Below are 17,057 nucleotides of genomic sequence, written 5' to 3' on the forward strand. Positions count from 1 at the left end.
TCATCTTTCACATGATGAAAAACAAAATATAATTAGCTCATTTAGCTGGTTGAAAATAAAAGAAAAACAGTTTAAATACCATAAAATAAACAAAAGCTACCCCAAAACAGCAAGCATTTCAAAAATAAAATGGTACAAATCCAACACTTCCTGCTTTGATCCTGTTGAAAAAATGTAGCTTTTCAGTAAGGCTCAGGTCTTTTATTGCTACCAACGTAGTCACAAAATTACAGATCAAGCACTTTACAGCCTTTATTCCACAGCACACCATGGTTGAGCATCTTTACAAAACAGGACTAATCATTTCACAGTTCTGCAAAAGGACTGGGTTTCAGAGTTAAATGCAGTTTAAATTATGAGCAAGTTGAGCAATCACTGTGTGCCTTACCATTTATAATCCAGTAAAGACATGCACAGACTACAATACTCCAAATTAAATAAATATTTATTTTATTTCACATTATAAAATAGGTATGGAATTTCAAAGCCTGACAAATATCTGTATTGCTAGTGCGTTTTACGAATGGTAATGGAAAACAAAGTTTAGGCTGAAAGTCACTTTCAAATAAAAATCCTATATAATGCTAGTGCGTTTTACGAATGGTAATGGAAAACAAAGTTTAGGCTGAAAGTCACTTTCAAATAAAAATCCTATATAATGCAACTTTTATTCACCATCATCATGGTGTTACCTTATGCAGTAAACAATGCTCTTCAGTGGGTCATAAAAATAAAAAATTGTGAAAAATCATTAAGTGAATTACATTTCATAAATGTCCATACTCTTCCTGTACAGCTACACAAACTGGATGTAAAAAGTGCTGTATACAAATTTTATTATAATTTACTTGATTAACATATAAAATCCTTCATATGCACTGTACTATGCATTGGGCAACAATGCTTTGTCTAGGCTGTAAGATAATCAAGACTTCTGTAAATATGTTGGTTTCTGTTGCAAATGAGGTCCAGGATGTTAACAGAACTGAGTACAAAATTTAATTAATGCATTCTGTAGATAATTCCATATGGTGAATCCACAGTAAGAAGGGAACACTAAGGATATGCTGTGCCACAAATGGTGAGAAAAGATGGAGAAATGGTCTGCTCAGTATATCACCCTGTCTTTCAAAATACAAAAACATTTCTCTGCATCTCATAAAGTCACTTTAACCAAATTCAGTAGAAAATGCTATTTTATCACAAATTATAATTAAAAAAAACTGCTGTGAGATACAATGTACATACATTATCTTTAATCCAATCTGTAAGTAACTGAGGAAGAGGTGATTGTTAACAACTTATTGGACAAATATGGATTGAAGGTTAATAAATCTTTCATATGTGTGGCAGAAACTGCAACACCAATCTTTCCTATTACTTACACCTTTGAAGCCCAGCTGTGGTACAACCAGCCATTAGTTTACTAGTGTTACATTATTTTCACAACTGCAAGAAAAGAAAAATCACCAGGATAAAAATGTCACGGTAACCAATTCCTGTGTTTAGATCTGAACATGAAAATCTACATCCAAGCACATGCATTAACAAATCGAAAAACTGCCAGTGATCTTAAACGAACAATTCTTACAGTTTTACAGATATAGAAACAGATTTTTCCAGATATATACGACTGCAATTTACTCAGCCACTAGAGGTAACAGCCTGGCTAATTTTAATAAATAATGCAATCTGAATTTGTAGTGTAGTGTTTTCAGAGGTATATGTTTATTTGCATTTTACTGACTTTTGCAATGGAAAACAGAATACCTGTCAATGGTTGCAAGGTATTCTTACTAGAGAACTTGAAAACCTGCTAGCTGTTTAGCAATGACATCTTGTTTTTTCTCTTATCTTCTTTTCAAGGTCCAATAACTTCTGAAGAAATATTTCTGCAGTTTCCTCTTCAACATCCATCTGCAAGAACATTTTACAATATGAGCTTACAAGGACATACACAGTTGCAAGTTTTCTAATTTGACTGTAGCAAAGCAGTAAGTTTACCAGATCCTGGTTTATTGAATTCAAAGGATAAACTTTACATTAACTGAAAAAATGTCCATCAGAGGACAAATTCTCCTGCATCCTGCATTTCCCTTAACTAAATATATAAAATTCCAAGGCAGAAGTACTAAAGGAAAGTTCAAGTCATGGAACATTCTTTGGCATCTCAGTATTAATAAATCAAGTTTTAACTTGCTCTGCATTAATCTGCCTAGTCTGATTATACTGTTCTCAGAAAGCTTTCCAACAGTCTTTGCTACAGGCAGCCTGCCTGCAATAACAGAAGCACTGCTGTTGAGGCAGTTAGATAAAACTCACAGCTCTAACTCATTTCTCTGTTTACATAGCACCCAGTAAGCCTTCTCTGTAGTCAGTACGCACTATGTTTCTGAATCTATGAGGACCACTAATGAGTGTTCCTGAAACAAATGGATGTCTGCAGAAAAAGGCTTTTGGAAGGGAGGTTGGTTATACTCATTTCTCTGTCTCTGTCTGCTGTATCATGTCTGCACTACTGGGAAAAGACCACCTACTGTTGGTATGATTTGATTTCGTGCTTTTTAATATTTTCAGAATTATTTGATTTCATACTTTTTAATATTTTCAGAATGATTTGATTTCGTGCTTTTTAATATTTTCAGAATTACTTTTTTTCCTCATTCACCCTGCTACATTCTGTCCTGCTATCCCAGTGCCCCTTCCATTGTCAGGTCTGCCTGCTTTTCCTTCCTTACCTGGAGATCTCCAAATGAGCGGAGGCTGGTGTGGATCTTAAAGGTGTCCTGGGGGAAGGGATGTTGCTAGCAATTGCTTCAGCTTGTTGAGGGAAGATTTTTTTTTTAAATGACACGCCCTTATTTTCCCTCCCACCCAATTCCTGCATTTGTCGCAATATCCAAGGGCTCCTCCTCTCTGTTGACCACTTACCCACTGAGACAGTGTCTCAGAAATGCCCTCCCCCCTCTGCATGGGCATGCCCCCCCCCCCAGTGTTCCAAACTCCTAAGCTGCTAATCAAATCTAGGTCAAATGGGCCTTAGGGCTTAAACCACTCCTACGCCCCTGTGTTGATTTATTTTCAGAATTATTTTAATGCCTTAGCTGGTCTGCTCCAGACTCCTTGCAAACTACCAATTCCTTCCTTTTATCTGTTCAATGTCCACATTCAGTAAGCACAGAGGCATATTATAGCTCTACAAACAAACTTGTATGCCATCTGCAAGGTCACGTCTTCAGTACTCTCTGTGTGCACTGAATAACAACTTGCTCACATACAAATGCATTGTAGATCAGAAGGCCTCTCTTTCAACACACCACCAATTTATTCTACTGGTCATGTAACCATTATCCTTAAACATACTAACCTGTAATAGCTGCCTCATGACTTGCTTCACCCAACTTTGCCTTTCTTCTTGTGACTACCCCTATCAGCTACAGGTTCTTCCAGAAATGCTATCACTATGCTAAGTAACAAAGGTGGTTACATGTGCACCATAACTCATCATGATTAGTGCAATTAACAGTGGATGTTGCACAAGTATGATCCCTTCTACTTGCACTTCTCCATCTGCATAAATGATTGTTTGTTTGTGGATGTGTGTATACATTATAACAAAAAACTTGCAATTTGAGAAGGATGAAAGCATTAACCATTGTTTTCATTATTTTTAGTAATAGTTTGGATAACCAGAGGTGCCATTTCAAGTTTTATTATTTTCGTTGTTTTGTGTACTTGAAATCAATTCCCCTCAGAAGCTCGAAGTTTCAAAACTTCGAATTTCAAAAGGCAGAGAACAGAAGATCGAAGTTTTGAAACTTTGAATGTTCTGAATGGAGATCGCCGTACAGTACAGAAGGGTATATATCTACCATTTTCCTCACTGTAGTATGATCTTGAAGTTGGTACATTTATTTAGCAGGGGGTGTGGGAGGGGGGTGCAGGGTGGCTTGTCCCCCTGCAAAAACGTAAAAGAAATTTTTTTTTTTTTATTCAGTTTTCAAAGTTTCAAAAACTTTGATCTTCTGGTCTCAGCCTTTTGAAGTTTTGAAACTTTCAGCTTTAGAAGTAGATCCATATTACATACATATTATATACATACATGTGTGTGAGTATGCATGTATATATATATATATATATATATATATATATATATATATATATATATATATATATATAGGGTCTACATTAGCACATTGAAGTCTTGAAACTTCGAATGTTCTAATATCGACCCTGAAAATAGCGAAACTGCAGAACACCAAATTTTTTCCTAGGGAAAGAATTTGGTTGGCCGTTTGTTGCTTTGATATTTTCAGCACTGTGGCGGAAAGTTACAAGTCGGGTTCAGGTAAGTGTGTGATTGTGTGGATGTGAGGGTTAGGGTGGGGGTAAGTGAGTTAGGGTGCGGGTCAGGTAAGTGTGCAATTGCGACGGACGTTAGGATTAGGGCGGGGTAGGTGAGTTAGGGCATGGGTAAGGTGAGTGTGCGATAGTGGCGGACCTTAGGGTTAGGGTTAAGGTAAGTGGATAGATAGTAGTGTATGTACAGTTTAGTGCAGGGTTAGATGTAGGATTTTAAGTGTGTGTGTGTGTGGATTGCTGTTTTTTTTGTGTGCTTGTGTTGTGTGTATGTGTTTCGAACAGCAAATTTTTTCTGCATGTTTGATATTTTAAGTGTTCGCTGAATAGGGGTCGATATTAGAACATTCGAAGGTTTAAGAATTCAGCAGTGTTCTAATATAGACTATATATATATATATATATATATATATATATATATATATATATATATATATATATATATATATATATATATATATATACACACACACACACACACACACACACACATACATACATACATACATATATATATATATATATATATATACACACAAACCTTTATGTGACTAAAAGTGGACAAATGTAAATAGATGGGATCATACTTCTAAAACATGTAATGTGTGTAGATTTCTTCTAGTACATATGTCGACTGACACTTTAGATTTAGTGCCAAGCTCCCATTGCATTGACTAGTTACCGAGTTGTTTTTTTTTTTTTTTTTTTTTTTTTTTTTAACGCTTTTTGTAATATTGAGAACTGTAGATGGGAGGTTAAGCTTGGTTTGTGGGTTGTGATATGCGGTTTTATTTGCATTTACAGTTTTGAGTGAGTTTTGTTGTGAGTGCTCAAGTGAACAATTACAGAATCATACACTTAATGGGGATTTACTTTTTCCTAAAATGCGTTTTTTGGAATTAGTTTACATAAGTTTGAAAATAACAAAACCTCATAATCATGTGATAAACCAATATCAATATAAGATTTGCTAATATCAATGCTATCATTCAATACAAATTTTGAGGTCAAAAAGGATACAGTAATATAGAAAACTTAGTGAAATACAAAAGTCAAAAACAGTTGCATCAGTTATCCACTAGCAATCGATACACACACATGCACACTGCAAAGTCTGCAAATACACAGGTGGGAGGGAGGTTGAACTGGCCGAAAATCAGACAACACATATCATTATGGTAAGTTCATAATGTTTGCATCCAATGTTATCTATTTTCATCTGATTCAACTACAGGACAGATTCCCAAGAATACAGAAGACATTCCTGGGAGTGGTGAAACCAAGGGAGTAACATGATCTAGATTGTTCATCGAGCTTGTAATGAGATACAAAGGTATGAGACATTGACCAACTAACAGCAGCACAAATGTCATCAGACAAACGCTGTAAGACAAGCCATTTTTATTGTACACAAAAGAAATGCACTCAAATAACCATCTGGACAGGGTAGCTTTAGTCACAACTTTGCCCAGTCTAGACTTTGAAAATGCCACAAACAACTGATCAGACTTCCTGAACAGTTTAGTTCTATGGAAATAAAACCTAAGCTGGCAATGAACATATGGCATCTGTAGCATGTATTCACCTTTGTTTGAAAAGTTTGGAAAAAACGACTTGCAGATTTGACTGATTTAGATTAGCTTCAGATGTATCTTTAGAAAGGAAGGATGTATTTAGTCCTTAAGGAAATATTGTCCTTGTGGAAAACCAAATAAAGTGGGTTTCAGTAAAGTGCTTGCATCTCTTAAATCCATTTGGCTGAACTAACTGCCACCAGAAAAATAATTTTCCAAGAGAGGAACTTTAAATCTATTGATGCTGCCAGCTCAAATGGTGACCGAGTCAATTCTTGTAACATAATGCTAATATCCCAAGGTGGTACCGGGTCACTGACAGGAGGATGAAGAAGAAAGGTTCTGTTCAGGAAAGCCTTAGAAATTCTCAAACAGGCTATAGAGTTGCCATTCTGACCTATATGAAATCTAGAGATAGTTACCATTTATACTTTGATAGCAGAATAACTAGACCCGTTGTGAAAAAGCTCCAATAGTAATTCTAAAATAAAAGGAAAAGGAGTTGAAAATGGATCTAACCCCCTGGACACACCCAAAATACAAAATCTCTTCCATTTGCTGTGGTTTATTTTCATAGTGATCCGTTCTTGAGGTGTTGACAAAATCTGAACAACTCACAAAAGAAATCTGAATAAAAACAGTTCCAGGCCACCAGTAGAGTCAAAAACTTTTATGTAAATCACAAATGAGCGCTTTCGTCTCCATGCAAGACTTCTTCAGATGAAACAATACAGGTGCTACACTTACTTTATATAATTGCCCTAATTACTAAATAATTAAAATTTAAAGCACCACATAAAAATGGTTTAAAATATTGTACAATTCAATGACAAAAAAACATTTTACACTATTTATATTTTTAAGTAATGTGGTGATAAAATGTGGCCTGGAACGGTTTTTATTCGGATTTCAAGTGGTTTTCATATATTTTTTCGTTTTTCAACTCACAAAAGAAGCCGGGCATCTCTGGCTAAGGTTAGAACTGGAGGAATGAAGCAGTTAACTTCATGGTTTTCTTGTCCAGAGGTGGTAGTTGGCTCTCCTCCTGGCTGCTGTGTACCCCGGCCCAGTCGGTCTGCTTCTTCTTACAGTATCTGATGAAGTCCTAATGTGTTGGGACGAAAACGCAGTTTGTTAATAAAAGAGCGTTAATAAATTCAGTGCTGGACTTGAACTCATTCATATTCATTCACGGCAACGTTTTTGGACTGAGATTGTGGCAGTTTTACTTCCTATACAACTCTTTTGTGGATTATTGTTTTTTCAGAGTTGTATCACTCCTTTTTTGGATTATTAGTTGGCTGGGTGTGCTAATGGATCTGGCTAGTGAGCCAGCTTCCATGGAGCATATATTAATAGAGGCCACAGGAAGGGAAGCCACATTTGTCAAGGCCAAAAGGGGGCAAAGAGGATCTCCTTGGCCTTGCACATTCTTGCTTTCTGAATGAACTTGTTCATTAAAGGCAATGGGAAAGGTACATAGGACACTTAGGGGCCAGCTGTGGACTACAGCATCCCTTGGTGACTGTTCCTGTGGGGGGAATCAGGGCAAAATAATTGCTGTATTTGTTGTTTAGACAGGATGGGAAAAGGTTGCAGCGATGGAACCTGAACCCGACTAAACCTTCTCTCTGAAAATTTTAATTACTTCTTCTGTATTCTTTACTAACACTAAATTGGTTATGTTACCTTAGATGACAAACTCTGACCTTAATAATAGCTGTGTAAATAGTTACATGCATGTAAATTGTGCCAAAATTATATCCTTACATGGCAATCACTTATATTAACTAACGTATGTCTACCTGATTGCTAACTCCTCAAACTAGAAACTGTGACCATCTAATTTATCTAATTCCTCTCTCATTGTTTAAATGTTATATTGTGGTACTGTTTGGTATATGTGGAGTTTTTCTCCCTAGGCCTCCGCTGAAAAAGGACATGTGTCCAGTCTGACTTTCCCGGTAATCAAATGTAAAATAAAATAAATAAAAATCAATGCATTACATTTTCTCACGTCTATTGCTGTGCTGCTGCTCACTTGTTATGTTACACTGTAGCACAGTAAAACTTTAACAAAATCAAAATCCTTCAAAATAATAAAATTGTATTTAGGATCATAGGTTCACTGGTATATATTAGGCTAAAGACCACTAGGGCTTTTATAAGCCTAGCCATGCAAACCAACCCAAAAGCATCCCCTGGTAACATGTGTGTCTTAATGGGGGGTATGTTAAGAAGTTGCTAAAAAGTTATGTGGGGGGTGGGGACTGTTAGTTAAGGAATGCTTACTGTTGGCCTCTGTCTATAAGAGATGCAGGGGCCAGTCCAAGGATGAATTTATGACTAACCATTCAATGTTAGTTGTGCGGTGCAGGGATGCAGCAGTTAGCGTTTTTGCCTCCCAGCAAGAGTTTCTCCAATTTGATTCTCAGCTGGCATGTCTTCTGTGTCAAGGCTGCATGTCCTCTCTGTGCTTGCGTGGGTTTTCTCTGGGTGCTCCTGTTTCCTCCCATATTTCAAAGGCATGCTGTAGGTGGACTGGATACTGAGTGTATGTGCAAGTGTGCCCTCCAAGGAAGGTTGGCAGCCAGGCTAGCAACCTGACCCTGTAAATCTGTAACTGCTACTGAAACAACGAATGCCTGGAAAGCATTCGTTGCCTGATGTGCCAAGTGGCACAGAGAGGACGAAAGAGAGATGGAGAGAGATCCAGTGTTAGTTAGGGAATGATTACTGTCTGTAAGAAGCTGTGCATTAGACTAAAATAGTACTGTCTGTACCTTTACAGTGTTGCCCCACTCCTTGGTGTTAGCGCCATCAGCAAATTGTATACAATATTGCATTCAGGATCTACAATCTGACCCTAGACTGTGTGCATATCTTTTTACTCATTTGTTTCAGTAACAGGTGTTCACTTCATCAAAACCATAATCCTTGAGCATGATACATTTGTAGTTACACGCTGTGTTGTGCATAAGGCTAAAACACTGCTGACTATAAATAGACTGCCCTTACAGAAAATACCTTTAACAAGTGGATTACTATCCTAAAAGTTATGGTCATCTATTTGCACTCGTCTCTTCCTCTATGCAAAAAAAAGGCAGTGAAGAAAGGTTCCACCACAAAGTGACCATTTACTTAGAGTAGTTGCTGACATCAGCAAGACCAAGGACTGCCTATGTAATATTGTGGGCCATACCCTGCCTATAGTATCTCAAGCAAGCAAGCAGCGCCAAATTCTCTGTCAAAGAAAGTAAGAGGTTAAGCTTAAAAAAAAAAAAAGGTAGGAGGGCCTTTCATGTCACTGATTCCAAGACAAGGGAAAGGAGCATTGTATAAAGTACAGGCTTGCTTCTATGGTAACTACCATACTGATGGGAGAAATGAAACCTTAGGTCAGAACTGATGATGCGAGTGTCAACTATTGCTTCAGTTGACACATGATTATATAATCAAATTACTATATCTATCTATAGCAGTTTATACATATAGATCACTACGTGTGTAAGTGAATATGTGTGAAGTCAATAAATGGGACACACTATTTGGGGATCCAAATAACGCTATCAAGTATTACACCTGACCTGCTGTTTTGAGGAGACAAGTGACTGTTAGGATACTCTGAAACCCAACAAGGACTATGCACCACACAAGGATATGGTTTTACCTACCCTATGCACCTTCAGTTAACACATCAGTTTAAAACTAATGTTTGACAATGTAGTAAATATATGATTGCATTCTGCTCACAGGTCTGATCAGAATTTCTTTGTGATATTATGACATCAGGTTACCAAGCATGATGGGCCACTTCATAAAGCCATTATGCAGCACTGCATATCATGTGTTGCATAACAACTGCACAATTATTTCATATGTTTTCTGTCTCAAGCTTTGCCAACCAGCAGCCACACCACGTCTAACTGGACAAGCTATTGTCCAGGCAGCTATGAAAGGAGTTTGGTCCTTCTTTTCTAACAATTCTCTCTCTGGCTTGCATTGTAGAGGAGAGACTGCACGTCCTAACACCCTGAGGATTTGGCTTTAACTCTGGCTCCAGAGAACAGGCCTATATACAGATACTGACTTTTCATAGGTTACAGAATTATATGGCAATTCCTTACAATTAATGTCAATACAACTCAGGTAAGGGGAAGGATTTTCTATTGATCCTAAACACAACTATCATGGATTTGCTATATTGACCATAAGCCTTGCACTCTCTTATCTTAGAAATGTCCCCCCCCCCCCCCCAATCTTCCCAAAGGCACAGCACATCTGTAGTAACCATGGAGGTGGGATATATATTCGATAATGTTTACTTTTTTTTATACTGGATGTATGTAGCTACCCCTTGTGATGTTTCTTTCAAAAGTCTATACTGGAAATGCAATAGAACAGAAGCTAATTGTGTTGATTCCACTGGAACTTAAAGGCTTACTTCAAGGGTCTCATGTTCAGGTGGGTATAGGGTACTATGTGGGTTGCTGCCGTCATGTACGAACTTCTCTGCACTGCTACCTTAGGATTGTACCAACTATGCGGGACAGACTGTAGAACAAACACTGTTCTCAGTCAAAGAAGGTTTTGCAGACCTTGGTATCCATAGTATATCTTAGGAAGTGTATCATCAGCTAGGGTGAGGCTGGGATTTGGAGAAGTTAACTAAAGTTCAGGAATGTTAGAGTTGTTCGAGTGGTGAAAGCAAAAAGACAATTACCAATTATGGGAAAAGTTTTATCTCTAGTAACTGCTGGTGGACTGTTACTTATTGTCACCATACTCTTTGAAAACACCATGAGGGCTATGGTGATACCAAAGGGCACACTTTAGACATCTGAACTGGCAGTGACTGGCTCTTACCCTGAAATGCAAATACCTTCGCCTTTCTCCGGTTACCCTGATGTACAAATAAGCATCCTGGATGGGAGGCTGGCATAATGGTTAAGGTGGTCAACTTACAGACCTAAGGTGCAGGGTTTGATTCTCACATGGAGTAATTAGCTAGGCTTAAAATGGTCCACAAAGGCCCTTAGCCTAGAACTAGCCTGTGAATCTTTACCGTGTTGCGATTAGTTTGAAAATATCTAGAATGTCTTGACAATCTAGTTTTTTTGTCAGCAAAAAAGAATGCTAAATAGTAACCTTGACCTTTCTTGTTTGGTAGAACTTTTTGGTTGGCTCTTTTATGTAGACGGTTACCTACTTCTTATCCTGCTAACTCTGGTTAATATGGTGGAGAAACAGGTAGGGATTTTGATTCTAGGGACTCTTATAAAACGGGAGCCTGTATCCCTAGTCATAGTATCGCGTACCCACCTCTCATGTAATGATCCTTCAGAAGTGTTGATGGAGGTCAATCTTTCTCCAGCTACTAGTTGGCAAAATCAGTTCAGAAGTGTACAATTTTGTTTGAACTAAGGATGCAGAGTGGAAGAAAACTATTCACTAGGTGGGTGGCTATTTTGGAAGGGTCCATGCCCTTCATACACCCCTGCTGTCTAGACTATGGTGATTGCCAGAACTGCATAGCACTGGCTCCTCTGTACCTTAGTTGAGAACTTTTGGGGAAGCTGATATTTGACACCCACAAAAGTGATAACTTTCCTTGCTTATCCAGCTCCTTTAAGAATGTAATGACATCATCTCCAACTAACAGCAATCCTAAGAATGTGGCGTGTATGACAACCACCCTACTTGTCCTCTGAAAAATCTGTTTGTCTGATCTAAGCACGTCAGTGCATTGCTATGCCTATCACTGTGAGCACTTAAGCCATACTGCAAATAATATGGACTACATGGTTCATGAGATTCATGTAAGTACTGGCCTGGGATCCAAGTTTGTTAAGGTATGCTACCGATAAATGTAACCCCTTATGCGAACCTCAAAAGGTGGCAATTCTGGGTACATTGTGGGTGCGGAGAACTCATCAAATGTCAAAGACTGAAATAAAACTGAATTCATGAACTTTAATTTGGGGTCCACTCCCATTAAGCTGTGTAAAACACCTAAGCATTTGTTGAAATTAAAAAAAAATAATTCAGCATCTTCAAAATCAGGGCAAAAGACTTAGAAATGTGTACTCTCAAATCTGTCCATATTTCTGGACTACTTGACTAGTAGGTGGACACTGCAACTCAGGGGAGTCCGAGATCCCTTGAGGGCTGCTAACAATACTGTGAGGGTCTGGTATCCAGTTCTCTGAGTAGACTGAGTGATTACAGGTATCATGGCTACTGCTGCAGGATTGTCCCAGGCAACCTTGGTGACATTCTTCGAGTGGCTAACAAAGGAAGGGACCAACCAAGGAGAATTGGAAGATACCCACATGCCTGCTGTAACCTTCTCTGTGGGAAGGTACACAGTCTGCAGACCAGCCCCATATTTGCCTGCAACAGAGATTCTCCAAATCTGGAGACAATGTGGGGAGGGGGTCAGTCATCTACTACCATCATCATTCCTGCTCATTACCCTGGGATTCCAAAGGGGGAGTCTATTTTTGTTTGGATTTGATGAGAATCTGTTTTTCCTTACTTCATGTGACAAAGAGTTACAGCAGATGCTTAAGATGCCAGTGGCATGCTATAAATGGCTTCTGTAGGTCTCCAGGCATGATCATGTCTGGCTAGGCCTACATCGGTATCAACATCCATGCTGGTAGGGATTTCTCTAATGATATGGTGGACCAGCAATAGCTGCACACGATCCTTGTCATGATTAGTTCAGATGACATATGCATAAAGATATAATTGCTCATCGGTAAGGTGATCACCATAGCTTGTCCTTCATAGGCCAAGTCTGATGCCAATATTATGGCAGGGACATCAGTGCTATATACCCTGAAAATGAAAGTCAGAACAGATGCACCATACAAATAAGGCCATACCAACTGGATGGCTGATGGTATTAGCACAAATTTAATCAACACAGAGTACAGAGCATGAAGCACTATTAGTACCGCTTATCCTGCTATCTCAGGTTGATGTGGTGTAGATAAGTGGACAAGAAGGGCAGAGAAAATACTAAAGTAACCCACCAACAGTAAATACCCTAGGTCCTGAACCTCTGACATCAGAACTGTACTTTACAGTGAAGACTGTAGTGGAGAAAAGCTGAATATTTGTGACTCTGAGATAATCTCCCAGTGCCTCTTAGTGAACAGGATAGGAAAGCCTGACCCCTGTGCTTTTATCTTAAATATGGCTTGGACAAACGTCCTGTGGTCTCTTTGGGAAGGGGAGGGATGGTTTCAGAGGTCCTCTCAGACTGGACAGGCTTAAGACACCTTGGAAATGTTTCAGTAAGAGAAATTCTGATGTAGATAAGTGGATGGTTGATCACTGGACTCCAATGCTAATAGGAGCTGGTTGCTAGGGTCAGTTTTGGTTACAGTTTTATTGCTGGTTCTGATGTTGAAAACTTATCTGAACTAGGAAATGTCAGTGTAGATTCTGTTGCCAGGGCCAGCACTGAGGACTATATCAACACTGGAATCTGCTTCTTGACTACAGGTTTTAGTCTTTTAATAGCTTGTCAGTGTCAGAGAGTAAGGTGATGTAGAAGAACTGACTTTGAAGTCTGAAGAATACTCTGAATTGGTTCTTCTGCATGTAATGGTCTGTTTCATGACGAATATGATTAGCATTCCCCAAGGCCTTTAACAGCAAGCTCTATTAAAAACCTTGCAAATGTAACAAGTAACCTCTGAGTGCTTCTCACAGAGGCAATCACAATGAGTGTGCCTCACTGCGTACTATGGCCTTGCAGCAGTCATGTGGAGGTAACAATGGCTTTGGTATGGTGGAGAGGAGGCAAAAGGCCGTGAAGCTTGCATCCAAAAATGACAGAATGAAGGGGAACCTAAGAACAGCAAGTTGTAAAACCAAGAAAGAAGCAGAAAAGAGAGATAGCCTACTCTTATTCAGAAAGAACGGTATCCAATACAAAAAGCAAAACATGTTTTTTTTCAGGCAAAATAATTATATTTGGCATATAATGATAATGGCTGAACATTATGTGCATAGCCAGAAATGTTCTCCTTTGAATGAGTAGAACTATGGCAATGAAGAAGTAAACAGAGGTGAGATAAGCAGCATGAAGGAAGCCCTGGAGGGACCTGCAGCATGAAAATCCTGAAGTGCAAAGAACTAATGCCTGCAGCATACACTCTTATCTCTTACTAATGATGGGCACACACTTTCTAGCTGCTATTTTATTGGAGCTTCCTGGATCATATTCTGCTCAGTTATCTCATATGCTGACACAAGTGAGAACAACTTAGAAATACTTGTCCAGCTAAAAAAGTCAAATACACTTGGAAAAAATGGTTTTAACTGAAAAGTGGAAGATTTGCTGACGGAGGAGAAAAGCATCCAAATATGCTGCTTCTGCTGGCAATCCAGCTTTTGATAGCATTCCATGGAGCAGAGCTGTAGAGAACGGACATTGAAAAACGCCAATTTTCCTCCCATACAGACAGGGAGTATGATACACTGCTGCTCCAGCTGGTGGTGAACCAGAAAAAGTGCTGCTGCTCCACCTGGTGGTGAACCTGAAAAAGTGCTGCTGCTCCACCTGGTGGTGAACCAGAAAAAGTGCTGCTGCCACAGCTGGTGGTGAACCTGAAAAAGTGCTGCTGCCACAGCTGGTGGTGAACCTGAAAAAGTGCTGCTGCTCCACCTGGTGGTGAACCAGAAAAAATGATGCTGCTCCACCTGGTGGTGAACCAGAAAAAGTGCTGCTGCCACAGCTGGTGGTGAACCGGAAAAAGTGCTGCTGCTCCACCTGGTGGTGAACCTGAAAAAAGTGTTAACAGAAGAGCTCATCTTGTCAATATTGACTGTATGATTAGACTAGAGGTGTATACATTTTGCCACCATGCCTAAGTGACAGCTGCATGACAAGTATATGCCGCAGCACATTTGTATACTCGGTTAAAGGCGAGTAACAAAAATCTCCCAACAATACAACAGTATTAGATGTGTTCCTCTAAACTCCAAATGAATTATTCGCCAAGAAGCCAAAGGCTTGGTTTATTGATGATGCAAATGTGCACCATTCTAGCAAAATTCACATCGGCCAGAACGGTATGTTGATCCTTACTCTAACAAATGCAGTGAGGAATTAATAAAATCAATGACATGTGGTAGTGGAGGTCCATTATGTAAACATTGGCATGAAATCAGTGGAAATGGGCTGAAAATAAATCTCGCTAGCACTTAATTTAAGCAAATGTAATACCAAACATCTCCATTACTATGCGATGACTTAGCAATCATTATTCAGTGCAGTAGAATTGTAATGAGTAATGAAGGAAAAGGCTGATTCACTATCATAAGGGCATCTTCTCTCTTCACACCATCATTGACCTGTGTGTGAACAGCACACAGGAAGGGTGGGGTTTATAGGATAATCAGATTTAATTGGTGAGAGACTGATCAAAATGGGATCGACAGTGTAATTAGTTAAAACTAATTTTAGTGACATACATCACCGGTACTAATTGAAAATCATGGAACTCTTGGGATAAAAACATCCCCCCCTCAACATCACTGACCGCTTTATTTTTGTGATGACACCCCAGGTGATCATCCTGATTCAACTGCTTAATATGAATCCATGTTTAGTGCTGCCACAGTTCTTCTCAGCAGTGGCTAGAGGGAACTCCTAGACAAAGTTCTTCAGGTAACTGAAGATCAGAATTTCACAAATTTAAACTTTGCATCAGTGAAACATGTCTAAACCAATGTGCAGGACATAATATTACCACAGCTCTTGGGGAGAAAAAAACATAAGCCAAATATATCTACACAAGCGAGGGGATAAATTCAGTTGGTCAATACTCAAGTAATTTTTCTCGAGAAAAACCTACCCTGAAATTTGATGCCATGGAGTTAGTTGTATTATGGGTTGTAAGAAGCTCAGCTCCCTACATGGGATGCTTTGCCTCTCACATTAAAACAAGTGTCATTTGATTACTCAGTCAGTGAAAGATTAGGTGATAATTTAACCACACCCATTCCTAATCTATGTACATGAGAGCAGACTGTTCTTTGGTGCCTGCGTCCGTTTCCCCTTGTGGAAATGAAAGGAAGTGGAGGTTATTTGTAGGGTGTGGTGCACAGAAGGCCAGTCAACTAGTTAATATGGATTGCAAAATTGCAATGGAGAAATATCTGCATTAGTATATTGTTAGCAGAATTGACATAGGCTAAGCCAAGAGCGGCCTTAGGTCAAGTGGTGCCCTAGGCAAAAGGACTCCATGGTGCCCCCACCACATCACCCGCTACCCCCATCCTGGTCTACCTACACCAAATAAATACTGGAAAAGTGCCCCTAGTAGAGCGGCGCCCTAGGCGGCTGCCTAGTTGGCCTATGCCTAAGGCCGGCTATGGGCTAAGCGATGCTTTATTGTTTTAGTAAATGAAACAATTCTTTAGACTTGAATCTACAAAGTATGATAGAGGTTAGACTGCCTTTACATGCATCTATAGGAAGGCCGATGTTGGGTAACTCAAACACAGCAAGGTCACGTTGCAGAATCACATATGGTTAAAGATAAAAAAAAAACATACGTGACAAATCAAATTTGCTCTCAAATTCCTGCACAGACAAAAGGAATGTTACTTTTATTCCTACAGATTTAAACAGCTTATTTCTGAAAGAACACAAAGTAAGTTATTTTAGAACTAATTATTACTAATCTAATAGTGAATGACAGTCATTTCTACACTTTATGTGAAAAAGCAGTTTTAAGAAGGTATGGCTTCATTTTTGAGTTGCATGTAGTTCAATCACCTTTTCTTGTGGGCAAAAAAAATTCTACAAGATCACATTTAAAAATGTTAAGTTAATTCTTTCAGGAAAAAAAACTGTTGAAATTTAAGTTATGCATGTTTGTTCTACTTATCATGGAAACTGATCCATCTAACCAGTATTACAAGAGAGTAATGTATCTTTTACTTATATAAAATATTTTTATAGATGTCATAAAGGCCACTGTACAATACAGCTAATGGTGCTGTGAAGACCAGCACTGACAACTAGATTTAATTATATTTGATTTAACTAGAAACAAAACCAGGCAAGGCAGCTCAGAGAAAATGCATATGAGATTAAGG

General features: G+C 38.8%; 1 protein-coding gene across 2 annotated transcripts in view; it reads right to left on the reverse strand.

Annotated features, from left to right (window-relative positions):
• Window positions 1-433: 433 nt before the first annotated feature.
• The window catches only part of HSD17B7 (hydroxysteroid 17-beta dehydrogenase 7), a 306,654-nt gene continuing 290,030 nt past the window's right edge, over window positions 434-17,057 (reverse strand). Inside the window, exons 9-10 of one of the 2 annotated variants that reach the window (XM_044085404.1) lie at window positions 6,882-7,038; window positions 434-1,917 (exon numbers count right to left, since the gene is read on the reverse strand). In XM_044085404.1, the coding sequence (XP_043941339.1) occupies window positions 6,910-7,038 (129 nt within the window). In that variant the 3' untranslated portion in view covers window positions 434-1,917; window positions 6,882-6,909. The remainder of the gene's footprint in view (window positions 1,918-6,881; window positions 7,039-17,057) is intronic. The other variant, XM_044085405.1, reaches the window with a different exon arrangement.

The sequence above is a fragment of the Protopterus annectens genome, chromosome 10.part0, assembly GCF_019279795.1.
Source record: "Protopterus annectens isolate FY-2018-M chromosome 10.part0, PAN1.0, whole genome shotgun sequence".
NCBI lineage: Eukaryota > Metazoa > Chordata > Ceratodontiformes > Protopteridae > Protopterus > Protopterus annectens.